General features: G+C 48.7%; 1 protein-coding gene across 2 annotated transcripts in view; it reads left to right on the top strand.

Moving 5' to 3' along the window:
* The first annotated feature begins 2034 nt into the window (after positions 1–2034).
* The window catches only part of FLVCR2 (FLVCR choline and putative heme transporter 2), a 62738-nt gene continuing 42051 nt past the window's right edge, over positions 2035–22721 (top strand). For both annotated transcript variants that reach the window (XM_082847832.1, XM_082847831.1), the window contains exon 1: positions 2035–3036. In XM_082847832.1, coding sequence (XP_082703958.1) covers positions 2368–3036 — 669 coding nt within the window. In that variant the 5' untranslated portion in view covers positions 2035–2367. The remainder of the gene's footprint in view (positions 3037–22721) is intronic.

The following is a 22721-nucleotide window of genomic DNA, read 5'->3' as shown; positions in this document are numbered from 1 at the left end:
AGCTGTGGGACTCTGATAACGCACTCTGACTCTGGACCTCAGTTTCCAGATCTGTAAAATGAAGTTAAGAATGTATGTGCAGAGTTTTAGGACCATGATAACCGAGGGAAAGAAACAGTGAGAGGTCTCAGAAGGCTTTCCAAGAGAATGGAGGTCCTGTGTTCCCTGGAGAAAAAGGGAAACACTGTTGGAATTAGAGAATAGGAGATGTGAAATTAACGTAGAAATTTTTAGATGGGTATGAGTTCCCTCTTCAAACATTTCATTATAATCCAAGGCCCCATAATTTCTACCAAAAACTGGGTGCCTCCAAGCAATGTTCCCTCTCCTGGGAACCAGCGATTCTAACACCACAGGGGTGCTCACTCTTGGCTGCAAATTAAGATCACTTGGGCAGCTTTAAACATGCAGATGCTGGGGTCCACCCTCAGATATCCTGATCTGGCATGTGGCAGAGGCATTGGGAATGTGAAAAGTTCCCCATGTGATTTTAATGTGAAACCCAAGTTGAGAATCACAGCCCCAGAGCTTTAAATTCTTCATTTTGGGTGTGAAGATTTAAAAAGAAAACAAGAAAGTACACGCACCCAGTGGCTCTTTAATGTTCAAACAAATCACCTAGAGGTCTTTTAAAATGCAGCATCGAATTCAGTAGGTCCAGGGTGAGCCTGGGCTTCTGCCTTCGTGACAAGCTCCCAGGGGATGCCCACACTGCTGTCCCCAGACTGCGCCTGAGTGGCTAGCCTGTAGCTTGAATGATTATGAGAGTGAGAATTATGGCTCTTTAGGTCAGCGGAGACTTTAAGAAGTAACTGCGCTTCCATGAGGGTCAGTTTTCTGATCTATAAAATGCAGACAACAGTAACTCTTACACCACAGAATTCTTGTGATGCTTAAATGAGGTAATAAAGTAAACACAATATAAATGCTCAATTTTTAATTGTTAGGATATCTGACACTCCTGAAATGCTTACTGTCTGCCAGGAATTTTCCAAGTGCTTTCAAGCCTGAACTCATTCAAGCCTCAAAACAGCATTGTGAGGTGTGTGCTATTATTTCATCATCAGATTTTCCAAGAAACTGAGGCACAGACAGGTGGTGTATCTCAATTTACATAACACACCAAGAGCAGCTTAGCCAGTGTTTGAACCCAGGGAAGATACGGGCTCTTATCCCTCCCCAGGGCTGATCAATCAGTGCAGGCCTGACCTTCTAGAGGCCCTGACTTGGGGGCTTACCTTCTGGAATGGGCTGTGGACCAGCAGGTGGCAGCCTAGGGCTACGTGGGTGCGGAGACCATTTACAGCCTAAGCCCAGAGCCAGCGCTGTGCTGGGCATTTCACCACAAAACAGGGTCTTCAGCGTCTCCGAACTCGCCTCTTCCCTCCACCCTCAGTTCCTCGCCTGGAGGTCGCCCGGGGATCCATCAGGAAAGAAGAGTCCTAACGAACAGGTTCAGATCTGAGTTCCCCAACCAGGTTCGCAGGGAAATCAAGGAGCGAAGCGAGTTTTCCGCAGCTCGCCTTTACTCCCGGTCCCAGCCAGCCCGGGAAATCTACAAATGTCTTTTTATACCGAAAGTCCAGCAAGGGTTGGGGAGCCCAGCCAAGTGCAAAAAGTCGGGAATCCCTCTTGGATACCACAGAGCAGTTTGGGGGCGCCTGGCATCCGTGTGGGCGCTCAAGGCATGCGGACCGGCAAGGAGGAGACTCTATTTAGAGGATCACCTCGGAAGGACAGAGGGTCTTTTCTTGCGGAGTCCCCCGGGAGGGGACAAATGAATTTGAGGGGCAGTGCCCGGGTGCGGGTTAACCCGGCGGTTTCCATGGTGCCCGGGGCGTGGGGGAGGAACGCACCCGCAGGCGGTGGCGAAACCACTGTATGGCCGGGTCAGCGGCTGGCGAAGGCGGGAGGGGCAGGGGGCGGGGGCGGGCGGGTGGGTCGTGGGTGGGGAAGCCGCGCGGGGCGGGGGCGGGGCGGTCACGTGCGCCGGAGGGGGCGAGGCCGCTAGTCCGCCCGGGAGCGACCGGAGTCCCGCGGAGTGGCTGCGCCCGGAGAGAACTGTTTCCAGGACGGAGGAGTGAACGTCGACAGGCGCTTCGGGAGGACTCAAGGCACCGAGAGCCAGGACCAGGCTGAGACGTCTGAAGCTGGGGGACAGCAATCAGGGACAGAGGACGCCAAGGAAAAGTGAGAGCAGAAGCTTGGGGGTGAGCAGAAGAGCCCCACTCGCGGCTTTTACGCAGGCTGGGGACTCCATTTATTCCTTCCTGGAGGGCCGGGTAAGTGCTACGTCAGCTTTAGGTGACCAGACGACGCCACTAGAGTCCTCAGCACCTGTCTAGGGCTCCAGGAGAGGCTGTGGTCATGGTGAATGAAGAGCCTAACCAGCAAGAGCGCGATGGTACCCCTTCGCAGACTTCCGCCCTCGGGGAGAACCCCAGCCTCTTGGCCCATCCCAGCGTCTCAGCCCATCCCAGCGTCTCCATCCACTCCAGTGTCTCTGCGCACCCCAGTAGTTCGGTCCAGCCCAGTAGCTTGGCTCTACCCAGTGGCTTGGCCCACCCCAGTAGCTCGGGCCCTGAGGACCTTAGCGTGATCAAGGTGAGCAGGCGCCGATGGGCTGTGGTCCTGGTGTTCAGCTGCTACTCCATGTGCAACGCCTTCCAGTGGATCCAGTACGGCTCCATCAATAACATCTTCATGAACTTCTATGGGGTCAGTGCCTTTGCCATCGACTGGCTGTCCATGTGCTACATGCTGACCTACATTCCTCTGCTCCTGCCGGTGGCCTGGCTCCTGGAGAAGTTCGGCCTGCGCACCATCGCCCTCACTGGCTCTGCTCTCAACTGCCTGGGGGCCTGGGTGAAGCTGGGCAGCCTGAAGCCACATCTCTTCCCAGTCACTGTGCTGGGCCAGGTCATCTGCTCCGTGGCCCAGGTCTTCATCCTGGGCATGCCCTCCCGCATTGCTTCTGTCTGGTTCGGGGCTAATGAGGTGTCAACAGCCTGCTCCGTAGCTGTCTTTGGCAATCAGGTGGGTAGAGAGTGGGTAGTGTTCCCTGTGGGACTGAGTGTGTTGATTGTACCGCACGCCTCCCTGTGTGGAGACTGTAGTTTTCTGACTTCAGTGTGTTTGTGACTCTGGGTGACTGTGGCTGGGTGTGACTGATAGGGTGAGTGAGTGATTGTGACTGGGTGACTGTGTAAGAGAAGTGGGGAAACAAAAGGAGGGACCTTTGCTGTCACTCACAGTTTCTCCTCCACCAGCAGAAAGGATGCTTCTGGAACACATGCTGTTTTTATGATCTCATTCCTGAACTTACTTCACCAGCTTGGACAGGAAAGCTGTTCTTTCCCGGGGAGCAGCCCCTGGGCGTCAGACTATTCTGTGTCATCAGAGGTTGGCAGGTGCTTTTTTCCTGTCCAGCCAGCTTTTCCTAGAGCACAGTATCTCCTGCACCACATGGAAAGGCAGAGCGGGGCCCTGGTGGCATTGGCGCTGCTCTCACCTTCTTTATACACAGCTGAAGTCAGGACAGTGGGAACAATGCTTTGTGCCAACCTCCTTCCCTGGGGTTTAGAGCCAAGGGCAGCAGGATGGAGTCGAATTCTTGCTCTGAATTTTCAAGGCCTAGAAACCTTGGAAAGACCTGGAAAGCTCATATCTTACTCCTTTGTCTTTCCTTCTTTTGGGAAGGAGAATTTCAAATTCTTTGCATCTCAATGTGGATATGACCCAGAAAGGTGGGCATGTCGTGAGTCTGATTGCTGTCTCTGAAAGGTTGAAGCAACTACTTTCGGGGCCCTTCTTTATCTGGACCACTGCCTGGCGTGTCACTTCTTCCCAAGCACATGCATTTGTGGCTATGCATTTAACAAATGACCAGTAACCCTTAGTTCTTGTAGGCTTGTTTTCTCTTACCTGTTCATTACATTTAGAATATTTAAGCTTTCATCTAGGAAGTTCTTATTTGGGTCAGAAATTTCCAAACTTCCCTAAAGGTAAATTTCCATTCTGTTCATCTTTGCCACCAAAAAGGTAACTTGAGCTAAATTTTTTCAGGCCAGTAAGGCCTGCCACTTGGGTAATAGTTTAAGCAATCAATGAAAGCAACAGACAGGGCTTCTTCAGCACAAACAAGCAACATAAAATCCTTTACCCAGTTTTCTTTAAGCGTGGGTTTGCATGTTCAGAAGATTGAATGGATTTGAAGTCTGGGGATGAAACAGGTTGGATCTTTTTGTTCAAGGCAATTAAAAAATAGGTATTAAGGGTGACATTTACCAACCCCCTCCTGAAGGTGATGTGACTGTGAATTTGAACATCTCATTGCAGCTTTGCTGGCAGGTTTGACATTATTGGATGTTTTCTTTATAGGAGGGTAAAGCTGGGGAGCGATGCGCAGGACTTCTCAAGCTTCCAGAGGGTTAAATCTCCCTATTCGCAGCCCCCACGGGATTCAGACAGGGTCACTGCAATCCCAAACCCATTGTTTGGGGAGGGCAGAAGAGCTAACTGGGCCCTCAGGTGGCCTGGTGAGATCAGAGAACCCAACACTTTTTTTTGTTCACCATGGAGCAAAAACGAATTGGTTTTCAGACCCCTCTGCACACAGCTGTAAAGGAACTTAAAACCAAATATATCTTTAAAATTGAGTAAGAATAGTTACTCATTGCCCATGCCTACTCCCCACTTAGGTCAGAAAATGCTAAGAATTTTACATTTAAAAACACCCTGACAGCATATATTTGTATCACAGAGCCATCAGTTTAGTGTGTTCTTTTAGGCTTAACCCACTTTGCTAAGTTAAAAAGAAATATGAAAAGCTGAATTGTTTATGCTTCCTCACGTAGAGGTGACTGTGTTTGGTTCTTGGCATATGTTTTAACCTTTCTCTCTGAGGAGAGCATGGCCGAATGGAGAAGAGATATTAACAGAACACCTTGCGCTTTGAAGTTTAAAAAAAAACAAAAAAAAGCCTCCACAGAGCTGTCTAAACAGATTGGAAGCATCTTTCCAGAGAATAACTCTTTGTGGCCGCAGACATCACACTGATCAGCCAAACCCCTGTTTCATGGTAATTCTGACCCCTCTCTTCTAGGGCTTTGCTAATAGGCTCCACGAGGCGCCAGTCCCTGCTGGCCTAAATCCAACACTCATTCCTTCTCTCAACAAGCACCTGCCTTGCCAGACGCTGTGCTAGGGCTGCAAAGAGAATCCCTGCTTCGCACAGTTCTCCTACCACCCTCTTAAATTGTATCAGGCACCAACAGTCAGATTTAAAAAAGCACACATACAAGAAGCAACCAGATGAGAGTATAGAGGATTTGTTTTCAGTTCTCCATGAGGTTTTTAGGTATCTTCTTCGTGGCATTGCTATGGGAAGATTGAAGGGGAAGGAAGCTAATATCTATCAAACACCTATTATGTGCAAGGCACTTTTTCATGCATTATTTAATTTTTTTAACCTTTGAGGTGGGTGGGGTTGTCCCTGTTGTTATAGGCGAGGAACTTGAGACCAGATAAACGGAGCAACCTTATCCAGGGTCCTACTGGTGCTGAGTGGTAGAAAGGAGGTTTGAAGCTAGCTCCACCCCCAGAGCCCCTGTCAGTGGGCCATTATTGAGGCTTCAGGTGGACAAAGCGTATATTAAACAACAACAAAAAAAGGCAGGATTCTGAGTTTCAAGTTTTGGCCCTGTGCCTCTAGCGTTGTGGGTTGTCGGTGGTGATAAAGTATCCAGCAGTTTCTCTAGAATTTGAGAGCTAGCACCTGCCTTCTGTTTTGAAGTTCCAGGCATTTGCAGTGCCTCCCCACGTGCTGGTCGCTGAGGGGCTGGTTCTCCCTCTCAGCCTCGGGAAGGTGGGGCTCCAGGCTCTGGGGAGAAGAAACCAGTGGATCCTGAGCTGGCGTGAGGGAGGACAGGGAGTCTTGGACTGCAGCTGGGGCACTTCCCTGTGACCATCACACAGGTGGTAGCAGCCCGGCAGTGTTAACAACACTGGTTCCATTGTTTCCAGGGAAAACCATCTGGGGTTTTGAGTGATGTGGACACATGGTTATTGAGCAAGGCTGGGAAGAGAGCCTCGTGTGAGAGTCTGGGGACGGCTTGGTGGCACAGGGCGAGGGAGATGTGGGAGTGAGAAGAGATCTTCAAGGCAGCCCCAGCCCCGATGAAGAGCTTCCAGCCCTGAGACCAGAAGGGAGTTCCTCCGGGACCCTTGGGCAGGTCATAGCACAGCGCCACCCAGAAAAAGTCTAGAGAGAATCAGTTTGCTTTTCGAGGAAAAGAAAATACAGTCACCTGGGAATTCCCTGGTGGTCCAGTGGTTAGGACTCTGAGCTTTCACTGCCGTGGCCTGGGTTCAGTCCCTGGCTGGGGAACTAAGATCCCTCAAGCTGCACAGCACGGCCAAAAAAAAAAGAAAAAAAAATTACGGTAACCTTACAGAATCAGTTCTGTAGTAGCCACGGTCTATCTGTCTGATAGACATATAATGAAAGCCGCAAATGCAAACCACATATATGACTAAATTTTCTAGTAGCCGCATGAAAAGCAGGTAAAATGAAAAAAAAAACCAGGTAAAATGTAAATTTTTTACCAAAGTAAAACAAACAAGTGAAATTAGTTTTAGGACTATATTCGGTTTAACTCAACATATCCAGAATAGTATTTCAACAGGTAATCAATATAATAAAATTACTAACAAGCTGGTTCACATTCTTTTCCTATGGCGAGTCTTCGGAAGTTGGCATGTATTTTACACTTACAGACTAGCAACATTTCCCACCATGTCTGGAACAATGATGCTAAATGTAGGGGAGGAAGAGGTTTTCCTTGACTGTCTTAGAGTCCCCAGCTAAAAATTAAATTGATGAAGTCAGATTAATAAGAGAAAATCATCCATAATTATTTCATATAAGTATTAGGTGACACGGGAGTCTTTGTAAGGAAATGAAGGAAGAGTTAGACTTGTGCACTTCTGTGCCAGATTTGCTGGAGAGCAGACAGTGGTGGAGAAATGTGACAGGTTAAGGAGTCTGAGGTCTGTAGAACCGGGGGGCCACTGAGCAAGGCCTGTTTGTCAGGATTCTTGGAGGAAGTGCCTCTTTATCTCCAGAGACAAGGGTCTTGAGAGACAAGGATGAGACAAGGATGCTCCCTTCCTCTGTGACCAGGAGGGCACCTCCCACAGGAGGGTTTTATTTATTTATTTATTTTTTTGTGGTACGCGGGCCTCTCACCGTTGTGGCCTCTCCCGTTGCAGAGCACAGGCTCCGGACGGGCAGGCTCAGCGGCCATGGCTCACGGGCCCAGCCGCTCCGCGGCATATGGGATCTTCCCAGACCGGAGCACGAACCCGTGTCCTCTGCATCAGCAGGCGGACTCTCAGCTACTGCACCACCAGGGAAGCCCCACAGGAGGGTTTTAAGGCTTGTTTCGGGGGAGGGGGTCAGAGTGACCTTCCTGCTTTTCAATTCTCTCAGATTGCTTCAGCTTAAAATATTCACTATGCCAAGGTACCAAATTTGGGGGTATTGTGTCCTGAACCCCATCGTATTTCAAGCATTTGGAAATCAGGTTCTAGCAGACAAAGATGGACTCTAGGAAAGTGAGTCCAGTCTGGAGGAGGTTGTGTTTACTGGACTGGCCGATCATCTGTCACCCGGCGAGGCTGGGTGGTCCAGAGGCTGACTCAAGAGTCCAGGTCATGAGGCGAATGGTCAGCCTCATCTTGTTCCAGACTCCTGGGCACTTGGGTGTGTTAAAGTCCAGGCTTATCAATCTGGCTGTTGCAATGTCAGAGAAACCTTCAAGCTCTGAGTGACATCTGGGGAGGTGAAGGCAAGCTCTTCTGTGCTTTCATGTGTTGTCCTTGTCAAGGCACATGAAGTACCTGCCCATGTGGCTGACCACTTGCTGGTCTCCCCTTCGGACTGGAAGAGAGGACCAGGCAGGGGCTGGGAGAGCAGAGCAAGGCTAGTGGAGACTGAAATGAGAAGGGGTAGAGCCAGGACCAACCCTCAAGTGCTCATAGGGGCATCCAGGTTGTAGAAAGTGTGACAAAGGAAAAGTGACATTGGAGTGTGGAGGGGTCACAGCACCGTAAGAGCACGTGTCCCAGCTGAAGGTGGCAGCTGCTTGAGCCTCTGCCAGCTGTTCCCATACACAGCGTGACCAGTGCTGTCAGATCGTCTCATTTGTTTTTTCTTTAAAGAGAAACCAGAAATCCAGATTTTATTGTGAAATCTGTTTTTTTAACTGCGGTAAAATAGACATATTTATAATTTTAACCGTTCATAAGTGTACAATTCAATGGCATTAAATAGTTTCACAATGTTGTGTAAGAATTAGCAGTGTCTATACCCAAAATACTTTTATCACCCGCAACAACTCTGTGCCCATTACACAGTAAGTCCTCCTCTGTAACCTCTATTCTACTTTCTATGTCTATTAATTTGCCTATTCTAGGTACCGCATATAACCAAAGTCATGCAATATTTGTCTTCGTGTCTGGCTGATGAAATCTGTTTTTTAAAATGCTGATAAAACTCAAAATTTTTTTTTTTTTTTTTGCGGTACGCGGGCCTCTCACTGCTGTGACCTCTCCCGCTGCGGAGCACAGGCTCCAGACGCGCAGGCTCAGCGGCCATGGCTCACGGGCCCAGCCGCTCCGCGGCATGTGGGATCCTCCCGGACCGGGGCACGAACCCGTGTCCCCTGCATCGGCAGGTGGACTCTCAATCACTGCGCCACCAGGGAAGCCCCAAAATTTTATTTTATTATTATTATTTTCCACGTTTTAAAATTGTGGGTCAGATAAAACTTCTAGGTTGAAACTTCTGGGGAAGGTAAAGTGGAACCGAATTCCAGTTGTGGTTTCTCCTTCATCACAAAGCCCTCACCAAAGATGCCGGCCTGCAGGTGGATGAGCTTAGAGTCTGGCGACTCTGGGAAGGAAGCTAGACCAGTGCTCTCCCAGATGGTGACCATTTGCCTCACCTCTGGGGCCAGGACCAAATACGGATGCCTGGGTCTTCACCTGGACTTCCTAATCAGCCTCTCCAGGGGAGGGGCCCAGGCTCCTGTGTTTTTACCTGGCCTCCCGGGTGAGGCTCACTATTAGACTTGCGATCTCTAGGAGAGAGGAGCAGCGTGCTGTGGGAAGGCGCCCTCCTGCTTGGAGCCAGGCTCTTGTCAGGGCTGGTGTGTTTTGTGCTGCTGTGTGATGGGTCCAGTTCCCAGGCAGATGCAGCTGGGAGCTCAGCCACTCACTCTCCAGACTGAGGGGAGAGGATGGGCTTGGGGCGGGGCTCGTAATTCTGATTCACTTAAGGTTCTGAAATTAGAACCTTAAGAAAATAGAACCTTAAGGGCAGCCCTGAAGGCCTGTGAGGTGGAACCACAGCAGAAGCTCCTAATCCTTCTGTTTCTTTGACCTTCAGCTCAGTGCGCTACATGAGAAGAGACTGTGGCTGGCCTGGCCTGACTTCTGTCTTGGCCGCGTTGCCTTGGCAGACATTCTTCAGGGCCTGACAGTTCCGTGGAATCGAGTCTGAGTGTCCAGTTTAGCATCCAGGACCCTTCCTCCCTCGTCCTTCACATCCAGCCTGTCTCTTGTTCCCTCCCAGCCCTGTCTCTGCTCTGACCAGTCTGGCTTCTTGATTCTCTCCCTGAAGATACACTGCTTGGAGGTTAAGCCTAAAGCCTCGGAGAGTGACATCAGTAGATGGTGGACCAGGAAGCTCCAGACCCTTGTTCCCCCACAGAAACATTAAATAAACTAGAAACTTGCTAAAATATCTTCCCTATGGGAGTTTTGGAAATCAGTCAAAGATCTACAGCAACCAAGTAAACGCCCAACCAAGAAAAAACCACGTTCAGAATGGTAGAAAGTTTCATGGCCATTTTGCTCACCCTTGCCCTGACCCCACCCAACTGCTGTGCCTCCCAGTACCCAGTTCCTTTCTGCAAACCTGAGAACGCAAAGCAGACCAAATTTGCAATGTTTTAAACCAACTGTGTTGTTTTTTTTTTTAACATCTTTATTGGAGTATAATTGCTAAACCAACTGTGTTTTTATACACTAACAATGAAAAATCCACAAAGGAAATTAAGGAAACAATTCCATTTACAGTAGCATCCAAAAAATACTTAGGGATCAGTTTAACCAAGGAGGTGAAAGACTTGTATGCTGAAAACTATAAAATGTTACTGAAAGAAATTAAAGAAGTCACAGATAAATGGTAAAACATCTGTGTTTGGATTGGAAGACCTAATATTGCTAAGATGTCAATACTAGGCAAAGCAGTCTATAAATTCAGTGCAATCACTATCAAAATCCTGATGATGTTTTTCACAGATGAAGAAAAATGCATCCTAAAATTCATGTGGAAGTTTAAGGGATGCTGAATAGCCAAAACAATTTTGGAAAAGAATCACAAAGTTGGAGGTCTGACACTTCTTGATATCAAAACTAATAACAAAGCTACAGTAATCATGATAGTGTGGTATCAGCATAAAGACAAACAGAGAGACCAAAGGAATAGAGAGTCCAGAAATAAACCCTCACATATATATGGTCAAATGGTTTTTAACGAGGGTGTCAAGACCATTCCAAGAGGAAAAGGACAGCCTTTTTAAAAAAATACACTTTACTTTTTAGAGCAGTTTTAGGTTCACAGCAAAATTAAGAGAAAGGTAAAGAGATTTCTTACATATTCCCTACACCCCCTTCTGGTGTAGTCTCCCCCATTTTCAACACCCCCACCAGAGTGGTGCGTTGGTTACAATTGATGAACCTACATGGACACATAATTATCACCAGTCTCTTCAACAGATGGTATTGGGAAAAACTACAAAACTCTTGGAAGAAAACATAAGGAAAAAGCTTCATGATAATAGATTTGGCAGTGATGGCAGTGATTTCTTGGATGTGATACTAAAAGCGTCAGCAACAACAGCAAATAATTGGACTACATCTAAATTAAAAGCTTTTGTGCATCAGAGGACACTATCGATAGAGTGAAAAGGCTGTCCATGGAATGGGAGAAAATATTTGCAAATCGTATATCTGATATGGGGTTAATAGCCAGACTATATAATGAATTCCTGCAGCTGAACAACAACAGAAACACAACCCAATTGAAACATGAGCCAAGGACTTGAATAGACATTTCTCCCCCCAAAAAAGATACATAGACGGTCAATAGGCACATGAAAAGAAGCTCAACATTAGGGAAATGCAAATCAAAACTACGATGAGGTGCCACTTCATACCTCTTAAGACCTCTTAAGTTATCAGTAAGAAAAAAGAAAAAGAAAAAAGTAAGAAGTGTCGGCAAGAATGTGGAGAAATTGGAACCCTGGTGCATTGCCGATGGGAACGTAAAATGGTGCAGTCACATGGAAGACAGTATGGTATTTCCTCAAAAAATTAAAAATAGAATTACCATATATTTAGCATTTCTACTTCTGGGTAGTTACCCAAGAGAATTGAAAGCAGGAACTTGGACAGATATTTGTACACCCATGTTTATAGCATCGTTCTTCACAATAGCTGAAAGGTGGGAGGATCCCAAGTGTTCATCTATGGACGATTGTTAAAATATGAAATATACATATGATAGAATATTATGCATTCTTGAAAGGAAATTCTGACACGTGCTACACATGGCTGGACCTTGAAGACGTCATGCTGAGTGACATAAGGTAGTCACAAAAAACAGATACTCTGGGATTCTACCTGTCTTTGAGCTGTCTTTTTTTCTGACACCAATCAATTCTTCACTTTTCTAACACCAGCTGGCTGTCCTACAATTCAATTCAGTTAAACTCTGACACTAATGACTTAGTGCAGACCCCACAAGTTAAGAGCTCAGTCCCGTAAGACTGTCTCCGTCTGCAAGTCCTGGGGGCCACCCAGACTTCTGACTGACTAGCTGTAAGTTGGGGGTTCCCACGAGCCCTACTCAGGTTCTGTAATTTGCTAGAATGGCTCAGGGAACTCAAGTAAGCACTGTTTTTCTTGGTTTATTATAAAGTCTACAAGTCAGGAACAGCCAAATGGAGGAGATAGATGCCAGAGCCTCTGTGGGCCACCCTCCCAGCACTTTGATGTGATGGGTTCACCAGCCTGTAAGCTCACCGGATTTCCTTGTTCAAGAGTTTTTCTAGAGCTTAATTTCCAGTTCCCTTTTGCTTCTCGGGGTGGGGGGAGGGTGGGGCTGAAAGTTCCCAAACTTTATCACTTGGTCTTCTGGAAACCACGTCCATGCTGAGGCTCTAGAGGGGTCCCACTCTAAGTCACCTCATAGCCTAAACTCAGGTGTGATGGAAACAGGATCCTTATGAATAACAAAGGACAGTCCTTGGAAACAGGATCCTTATGTATAACAAAGGACAGTCCTATCACTCAGGAAATGCCCAGGGTTTAGAGCTCTGTGCCAGGAACCAGAAATGAAGACCAAATATATTTTTATTACACTACAGATAATCTCGAGTAATCAAATTCGTAGAGACAAGATGTATAATGGTGGTTGGGGGGCTGGGGGAGGAGGGAATGAGGAGTTAGTGTTTAATGGGTACAGAGTTTCAGTTTGGGAAGATGAGAAAAGTTCTGGAGATGCATGGAGGTAGTGGTTGCACGATGATGTGAATGTACTTAATGCCACTGAAGTGTACAGCTAAAAATGATTAAAATAGTAAATGTCATGCTATATGTATATTTTACCACTGGCACCAAAAACAAAAAGATACACTGCTTGGGAGGTGTTCCCTCTGGCTGGGTACCTGGGTAACTGCTCACCCCTGCCGTCATCTCCTCAGTCTCTGCGCTGGAGGAAAGCAGTCCTTGCCCTTCTGTGTGCTTCCTGAGTTTCTGTGGATACTGGCCTTTTTTTTTCTAGGGCTTGTGTCTCCCCCTCTTCCTCCACCTCCTCTTCCTACTAAATGGGAAACTTGCCAAAGGACTGGAACCTTGACTAATACATCTCTCCCATATGTCAAGGCTCTGGGCATAACAGGCGCTTAAAAATGGATGGACAAATTAATAAACAGGTATTCCTTTCCTGAAAGGAATTAAGGTGACCACTCAGTTAGCTGAGAGCTCAGGTGGTTGCAGGAAGGGACTCTCATGCCTGGATTGTCTTTCTGACGTGACTCAATCTTACTCCTTCAGTGGAAAAAGCTATTCATTCCTTACGGGGTGCCTTGAACTCTGCTGGACCCAGGGTGGTTGAGAACACATCTTTAGCTCTGCTGTGTACCCTTGGACAAGACCCTTAACTTTTCTAACTTTCGGCTTCTTTTGTAAGATGGAGATAATATTGGCTCCTGCAATAGTGGAGGAGAGGAGTAAATGAGACAGTAAGTGGAGGGCACTTAGCCAGCAGAGTTTGTCTGCTAAATGAACAACAGATGCCGTCTCTACTATATCATCAGTAAAGGTAATTGGCCACTGATCTAGAAGGAGAGGCCAACACTTAACTGCTCCCAGTACCACCGTGTGGCAGGCTTAAGGGTACATGTGCACAGGACATTCAGGGGTCACAGCGTGTGGGAAGGAGGACACACCCCAGAGTGAGTGTAGCGGGGAGCCAGCGGGACTGCTTCCCTGAGGAGGTGATGGTTATGAGCCGATTCTCAACAAGCGAAGTGACCAGGAGTTGGGTGAATAGGGGAAGCTGGGCCTTTCTGGAAGTTTCCAGGCAGTATCTTGATGGAGACTTGTTCCTCTTGAGAGCTGCTCAAACTAAGAGCTGTGCTGGTGCCGGGAGATGGTGTTATCTTCCCAGTATGTGGTTGATGAGACCGGTTGTCTGTGGTGAAGATTTTGGGGTCTTAGGGATGACATAGGTACTGGGCCAGTTCCCGTCCCTGCACATCAGACCTTAGTCTTACAAACCTAAGACTCTACTGAAGGAAGTGGGGTGCCCAGGCTTATCAGGTGGACACAGCTGTTTTCCACTGCCTGATTCTTGATCTTTATCCAACAACGCTGTTAACAGGATGTCCTTCCCTCGCCTTCACCTCCCCCAACCCCCAACATCAAACAGCCCCATGCGAATTGGTTAGATCCCCATCGGGGATGACGAAGAACTATAGGGCTAAGGTGAAAGCGGGTGTTTCCTCTTCTTTCTTCTCTGTCTCCTGACTTCCATCTAGCACCGTCCCAAACTTAACCCAAGGGAGCATCTCCTTTCTCTCTGTTCTTCAGGACAGAGGCCTTTGTCTTTGCTGAGTCATTCAGAGGTTGGAGGTCTCCTGCAGGTTCTGGAAGCCCATCCTGGCTCTTCTGCCTCCCCACCTTATTCCAGGCATCTCTCCTTTAGTAGGCTTTGCAAAAACTGTAGCTTGGCCTCTGAGCCCCACACAGTTCAAGATGAGGTCTTGCCCCAGCGGAAGGGCAGAGAGCACCAGCACCATGTGTGTTTGCGGGAGGGGGATGGGAGGTAGGGCTGGCCCTCACTTGCTTACCAACTTCTCGGGTTTAGACAGTGTGCCTCGCAACCACGAGTGGAGCGGTGTTTGCTTTGGCTCCCATCCGATTCTTTCTCTAGAGAGGAGGTGAACACAAGCCCTTTACAGTTCCAGGAGATCCCTTTTGACTAGACAACCCTGCCGGCTCCAGAAGGGAGGGGGCACGGAAGCTGGAGCAAGGTTGCAGGTTATTTTTCTTCCTTTTTGTTTTTTTCCTTTTCCTCTCCCCTGGAAGTTCCTGATTTCTGCTCCATGTTGCGGTGTTGGCATGGCTGGGACTCCCACGCTGGCTCTGGAAGCTGCTGTCTGCACTCAGGGCCACTTGCTGTGCCCATCAACTCAGAAATATAGGAAGTGAGCCTCCATGAGTCATGGCGTTAAAGCAGGGTCCGTCGCAATGGGCTGTTTGTTTGGGGTGGTGGCTGCCCTTTGAGCAATCCTCGCCTCCTCAGACCTTTGTCCCGAGCTTCCTGTTTGGGGCTGGACATGTTTGTGGAGCCACTCGATGAACTCAAGGGCCGGTTGCTTCTCTATCGAGGAGCTAGGCAGGAGCACACACTGGTCCCACCATCTGTCCCTGCCTGGGATGCCGAGGGAAGCCAGCAGCTGAGAATTAGCTCTTGATTTCTGTCCTTGGGGCAGTGGAGGTCAGTTGTCTCTAAGTGTGCGCCATGAACCACCAGCACCACCTGGGGTGTTTGTTAGAAATGCAGATGCCTGGGCACTGGGGCAGATTCAAGGAATTAGCCTCTCCAGGGTGGAGCTCAGGAATCTGTGGTTTTGATTATCTGCCAGGGATTGTGGTGCGCCCTGAAGTTGGAGAACTCCTGGTGTGGGAGCCATGAGACCCTGACCCGGCTCTGCTGACCCCCGTATTTGGGGCCTCTGGCTAGACACCTGCTCTCTTTGGGCATCAGCTTACCTATTCTGTAATAAGGAAGCCGGCCTCACAGGATGGACACTAAAGTCAAAGGGGTTGCAAAAGTTCCTGAACCAGATGAGTCTCCGCAGACATTCCCTGAAGGCACATCCGTCTTCTCCCTCCCCGCCAGACTCCAGAATCTCTGGATTCTGGGCCTTTCTTTCATCCCAGCTGCTGTCCTGGGAATATTTGCTGAAAGATCCTCCTCCCTGACACCATAGGTCAGGAACTTAAGCAGACTTGCCTGTCCAGTCTCTGCTGATGAGTTAGGTTGGGGCTGACATCACCACCCTTCTAGACATAGGTCACCCCCCTAAAGACCTTGCTCATAGAACACAGGCCGGAAGAGGCCACATGCCTGGCACGTGGTGGGACTGAGAACATGTGAATGGAAAGATGGACGACTGGTGTTCTGGTTTTACGCTTTGGGGAATGGTCTTCTCATTGCTGACGGAAGATTCCAGAGCATGTTCTGTGATTGCCATCGAGTAACATGTCAGCTGTGGCCTCGGGAGGATGGGGGTGGTGGGTGGGGGAAGAGTGCAGCTTGACCCAACCCTCTTACTAATCTTTTTCACCTTTTATGTGTAAGTGGGCCTCCTGAGAAAATCCCCTCCACCTGCTTCCTCAACTCTACGGCCTTGGAAGCAGGTCCTCAGGAAGAGCTGCAGGTGGTAGGGCTCCTCCCTCTTTCGGGCTGGCTGACTTGAGGGGGTAAGGCCTGGGAAGACCGGGCCACCAAGAGACATTCTCGGCCTCTGGCCTTGGGACAGGCATCTTGACAATGGTTTGCTTTATTTGTGGAGCAAGGAGAGTCCTCCTTGGAAATGTTTGGTTCTCTCAAGGCTACTGTGGGGGGTAGGAAGTTGTGTCTGCAGGGCCCAGCTCACCAGTGTAAGTTTGTTGAGAGACTCCCAGAGACATTGATGTTTTCTCCACTCATTGCACTGCCTCTGACTCACTGTCCAGAAAGAACTCTGGTAAGAGGTACAGAGTAACTGTTAGCCATTTTATGATGACCCAGATGCATCTCTCAGTTACATAACAAACCCCATTGCAAAGGACCCCATCAGACCCTGGTTCATCTTGGGTCTCAGACCACGTCTTCTTGGGCTACGTGGCTGCTTGGTGGCTTGTCGTGGCTCAGCAAAGCTCTGTGGGAAGAGAGCAGGGCTGCGAATGGGACCATCAGAAGTCCCGATGTTACCTCGCTGCTGATCTACTCTGTAACTTCAGCAAGTTGAGCCAACTCAGTTACAAGATGGAGAAAAGGACGGTCCCCTCCCAGGCTCTGTGCCTCTCCTGTGCTGTGGGCATCCGGCTCGTCACCTCACTGGATGGTTTTGAGACTCAGTTTATATGCTGGATGTGCAGGTGCCTTGAAAACTGAAATTTTGTGCAAATGTGGGCTTTTACGTGCCCTTAAAAAACAAGAAAAAAGGACTCTGGACTTGCCTCGTGACACTCAGAGAGTGAAAGGGCTTCCTGTACATAAATCAGGTCTTGTCCATCTGGTAAAGAGCCACCTTGGATGCGGGGGCCATGCCCTCGGTTTACAGGGTTCAGCATTCTTGGCTTTGGAGTCAGCTCTTCATTTCAGAAAACGTTCTGGTCGTTCTGGCTGTAGGAACCTCTCCCAGAGCTCCTGGTTTCTGGAGAATCCCTGCTGATGTGGTCCCTTTGACTTGAGCCATGATGCAGCTCCTAAGGTCCTGTGGACCATTCTAAGTCCTTTTGATGCCAAGAAGGGCCTTTTGCCAGAGAGAGGCACAAAGCAGCTTTTTAATCCCTGTGTGCCTTGGATGGCTCCTCTCTTCAGTGTAGGAAGTGGCAGTGGTGGCAGAGCACAGAACTGACTTAGCCCCTACCGTCAGGAGATGGGTCCCGGGAGTAAGAAGTCTTCTCCTAAGGGCCTGGTGTCCTGATGTTACCACATTTTCTCCCAGGCCCCTTACATTTAGCAAGTGGCACCGACCCATGGTAACAAGTGGGGACTGGTGGGGCTCAGACAGCCCTTGTGACTGTGATAATTGACTTTCCTCTCTCTGGAATTCTTCTATCTCTCCTTAGGGAAGAGGGGATCCCATTATTTGCCCAAGAACGCTGGCCCTGTATTCTCATGCTACTCCACAAAAATCCAAGTCCTTTACGAGGGTGCCCCCACTGTGGGCCAGATCTCTGTCGCTTGCGAGTAAACCACACAGGCCCCTGGCCATCCAGTCTTTGTTTCTCTTTGAATTCTGCTTGTCCTGGATTGCATCCACTCTGGCCAGCCTCCAGGTGTCTCCCCAGTTGACAGCAGGTAATGGGACAAATGAGAGTCAGTGAACGAAGGCTCTCATCCCCTTGGCTGTCTATCTCATGAGGTACAACCTCAGATTAAGGGCTATACTCTCCATTTACAGGGCCAAGCACTCTGACCTTTATGTCAATTCTTGGGAGCTGTGGTTTCTTTGAGACAGTGCACCACAGCCTTTATTTATTGTTTGAAAAATTTTTATTGAATATCTACTCTGTGCCAACCCACGTTCTGAGCTCTGAGGTTACAGTAGTGAATAGAAAAGTTCCTGAGTTCACACTTAAGAGGAGAGGGATTAGACCGTAAGGCATTACTTATGGAGTGACTAGTGATGGAAATGTCAGGCCAAGTAGGAGGGGAGATGACCTCATGTATGTAGGTCCTGATTAACTCCCTAAATCCCAGGGCGAGAGCTGATGGCGTTGCGTTCTTGGGGTGGTGGTAGGTATGGGTGATTAATAGTTTTCCTGGTGCAAGGTTTAGATTTCTTTTTCTCTGCAGATCTCTCTGGGATAATGAGGCAGGGGTAGTTGCCTTATGAAGTTGGCTCTTTGGAAAAATCTACTTGGAGCCCAGCCTGTTTCTGGATGTGCACCCTGAAGTGGGTCTGGCTTGTGGCAGCACTTTAAGAAATCACTCTTCCAGGGCCTGCCTGTGAGTAAACCCCCTGGTCTCAGTTTCACCTCTGAAAGTTGGAAGGGGAGAGCTGTCCCCAAGAAAGCCCAACCAGACTCAGAAGAAAACTTCGGAGGATTAGAAACATGTTTTGTCACATGAATTACTTTTAGGAATGACAGCTCGTGACATATCAGACAAAGGAAACAGTTCTTCTGGTTTCACCATCTGTCACCAGGCAGGGAGTGGTAAGGTTGAGCGCAGCACCACCACACAAGACATTTGGGTTCATCTGTTGGCTGCTGCGAGCTGGCATCTGGTTGGGAGTTGGTGGAAGTGCCAAAGCATCTGCCTGGAGCTTTTCACTTTCTCCAAAAGTTGGAGAAAGTATGGTCTGCATCTGCCTCTTTGCTGGCCTGGTGATTGGAAAGATGCCCCTCATCTTTCCTCTTCCCCGGCTGAGTCACTGGGGAAGTTCTAGGAGCCTATGGTCATTGACTGTCAGCTCTGTCGTGAGAGGGACCTTTGGGTGGAGAAGCCGGCAGTGAGGTGGGCGCTCGGGGAAAGGGGAGCAGAGGAGCCTTGGCATATGGTCTCACCTAGACCAGGACTGAGCCTTTGCAGATGTTGTCACGAGGACAATTTCAGGAGGAACACCTACCCTTAAAAGGAGGCATGTGTGCACCAGGAGCCTCTTGAGTTGATGACTGAAAGCAGCAAATTGCTACTGTGCCCAACTTCTTTGCTCTAGAAGAAACTGGAAATTCTTGAGTTACTTTTGAGCTGCACAGTTCTAAAAGGCTTCTCTTTATTCAGAAGATACTTCCTGATCCCCATCTCTGTTCTTAGCATTGTACTGGGCGCGGGGGGAGGGGGTCACACAAGGAAATGTTAGTCAATGTCTCTGTCCTCACGGTGCTAAAATCTAGCTGGGGAGACAACAAACACCCTACATGGAAAACAACCAAAAGTCAGCATCGCATAAGAACAAGGAACCCCATAGGGTGTAACTAAGTGGTCAACAAAACAGACTATAGCCGGACACACCTCTCATGGTCACTTCCTCCAATAGCTAGACAAACAGGGGACACTTGAACGATAGAATCGAGTGTGTGAGACTGGAGATATTGTCAGGTCCCTGAGGCATTTACTTCCGTGAAATTCACCTGTTTCATCAAGGGGTTTGGAGTCAGATTGCCATGGGCTTGAATCTCAGTTCTGCCATTAGAAGCTGGGTGAACTTGGGCAAGTTACAGTTTTCTCATCTGTAAAAACCAAACCAGAGATAATCCTGACAACTTTAGGGAGTTGTTGGAAGGGATTAAATGAAATAACGTGAAAAATCATTTAGCAACTGCCTAGCACACAGTAGGTGCTCATTATGTGTTAGTTTCCTTCCTTCTAGTTTGAATAACAGCCAAGACCTGAACATTCAGCCCGATGGTTAATGGTTCAAACTCCAGTACCCGTGGCCTGAACTTGAAGCCCAGCATAGAACACTTGCTGTTCTATGACCCTGGGCAAGCTACCTAAAGGCTAGTTTTCTCCATTTAAAAATAGGGATTAAAAGAGTGTGTGTATATGTATAGCAGTTAATAGTGCCTAGGCCAGTAACTGTGGCATGGCGAGCACAATGGGTCAGCCGTGGTCACTATTCTTACCTTCCCTGGGAAGCAGTGATTACAGGCTGTCCTGATTTCACTAGTGCTCTTCTTGCCTTTCCCTAACCTCTTTACCCCAAAGGACTGAGGAAATCCAAGCTGAGGTTATATAAGCCACCAGCACAATCACAGGTTTGAAGACAAACCCTGTGATTGGGGAGGGACTCTAAGAAAGTCTATAGTCAACCAGCTGTGACCCTGCTTCCCAAGTTCTTAGGGACCTAAGCCTAGCCTTTTAAATCCATAAAGCTCTTTCATGGGCAATTTGCCCCCAGGTCAGTGGCATTGTTTTTGTTCCTGAAGGTCTGCTGCCTCCTTAATCCTCAGTTGGCCTTTTTAGAAGAAGCCAAGGGGTTGGATTTGGGAATTTCAAAAATACGATCATGTGAGCAGGCTTTGCGTGCACGTGATTGCTGACCGTGGTGTGTTCCTAGACGCTGCCTGGTGGTCCTGGGTGGCTGGGAGCTTGTCCTCATGATTAAACTGTTGTTCAAGTTCAGTGTTTCCGTGCCCAGCAGCCACCTGGCTCTCCTTGCTTCTTTCTGGGGCATCCAAGCCTCAGTCCCAGGACCGCCCTCTGAGCCTCCTCCACATCCCAAGTTGGCTTTCCTGCCATGTACCTTCACTCTAACGGAGACCCACATTGGGGATCCTGGAACCTGTGTTTGTGCATCATTTTACCCAAATTAGTTATTCTTCAATCACTGAGGTGTAGTGTTTTCACTGAGGTGTAAACACACGTCTAAGTTTACCTGGCACTGGCCAATAGGAGCAGAACTATGTAGCGAGTGTGCACCACTTGCCTAGCAGCACCACTTCATGGTGTTTAAATGCGCACAGCAGGGTGTAGGGATGGGCCGTGAGTGTTGAAGTCACTTCCGAGCGCTGTGTATAATTCCCACGTGGACGTGGTCCTGGGAGACAGGTTGTAGTGGTGGCCTCCCTGCTGGTGGCCCCGATGGCCACGCCTGAGGTACCAGTGTCCAGACACGCAGCCCCAGGAGAGGGTGGGCGCGTTTTGTATGGGATGGAAATTAGACATACTATAATTGTAGCACATTTTAGTGCCCATAAATTCTGCATGGACTTAAGTGACCCTTTATATAGTCACATTTTCATACATTTGTCTATGTAGCTAAGTTTTCCTCAACTGTTGTACTCTGTGACACTTAGCGTCTGATTAATCTTTAGATCATTAAGATCCTTGCTAGTGTATATAGACATGTATAGATACACACCTGTATGTGGTCACCCATCACATAAAAACACCCTCGTGAGGGTGGCATCCTGCTGTGTTGCTCATAGGGGTTGGTCAGCTTTGAGCAAACACAGTGTGTGGAAATCTAGATTGAACCCAAATTTATCTTTCACGTGGTGCTGATTTTAAAACAACCCCCAATGATGTTTTTTTAAATAGCATACTTTCTCTGAGAGTCTTGTCTAGATTTAAATTTCCAACGACATCTTTCCCCAGGTCTGGGCTCATGGCTAATCTGGAAGGGTAGTGACGTTTTCCTGACATGCCAGTTAACTGCAGCCCATTCATTCGGTACCCATTTATCGAGTAAACTCCTGTTGTGTTTACCAGGCACCAGACTAGTGTCACAAATAAGGTTGAAAACCAAAGGATTAGAGGAGTTAGGGCAAGGAGATCAAGCCTCACTAGCATGACCAAGGAAAACTCAGTGAAGGAACTGAGGGTGAGATGGACTCTGAAAGACTCAAGGAGGGAGACCTTTGCAAGCAATGAATCTGCTGGGATAAAGGTTGAGACCAGTCGATGAAAGGTTGGACTTGTGAATCATCCAGTCCGGGGACATCCAGGGAAGCAGATGGAGGTGGGACGGGATGTGAAGAAAGCTAAGAACAGCAGGCTGAGGGGTATGGATGTGGTCCTCCCTGGGAGAGGGCTGGCTCCTTGAGGGTCCTTGAGCAGGACCGCGTGGTCAGAGCAGCGCTGAGGAAGGTGCCCCTGAACACGCTATGCAGGCTGGTGGGGGAGAGGTCACGTCATCTGAAAGGGGGCGGGGAGCTGATGCAATGTGGACGTCCAAGGACGGCGGGGGAGGGTCGGACAGCGTGGTTGTGAGAGGGCAGAGGCCAAGGGGCTGAGAGATGAGAAAGGGCAGAGAGAATGAGCAGAGAAGGATGAGGAGAGCCAGGGCAGGTGTCTGTGGGGCTGCCATCGGTCAACCAAGCACATCTTGTTTGTCCCAGTGGCCTCTCCTCCCCTGCCTGTCGCCATTGCTGGGGGAGAGCGTGCGGGGTGGGAGAGGCAGGCTTGCAGAAGAGGAGTGAGCCCTCCTGGTGTAAAGCGTTCTGCAGAGTAGTCCATTCAAATGGGCTCACTAGGCGTCAGAGCACCCCCCTGAGCTAGAGGGTGTGAAGTAGGCAGTACCTTCCTTTGTGAATTAGGAAATAGGCACAAAGAGGGGAATTAACTTGCCCATGCCAGACATCTCCTAACTGGCAGAGCTGGTATGTGAACACACACCTTTCTGAACTTGGAGCCCTAGGCCTTAACCACTGTGTAGAGTGACGACATGTCTGAGGGATGTTGGGGTGGAAAGGAGGAAGGGGGAGGGGTTCACTTCAAAATGAACAATGTTCACTGTTAAAATGAACCACATGGGTGTGAGCTCCTTGAGGAGCATGGTGACCCTCCGATTAGGTCATAAGGAGACCAAGTTTGAAGCAAGCCTTCAAGCCCAGGAGCTTTGCTGCAGGGAAAGCTGCTG

This window comes from Leucopleurus acutus (genome assembly GCF_964270905.1).
Source record: "Leucopleurus acutus genome assembly, chromosome: 1".
Lineage (NCBI taxonomy): Eukaryota > Metazoa > Chordata > Mammalia > Artiodactyla > Delphinidae > Leucopleurus > Leucopleurus acutus.
This window is presented reverse-complemented; position numbering and strand designations above follow the sequence as displayed.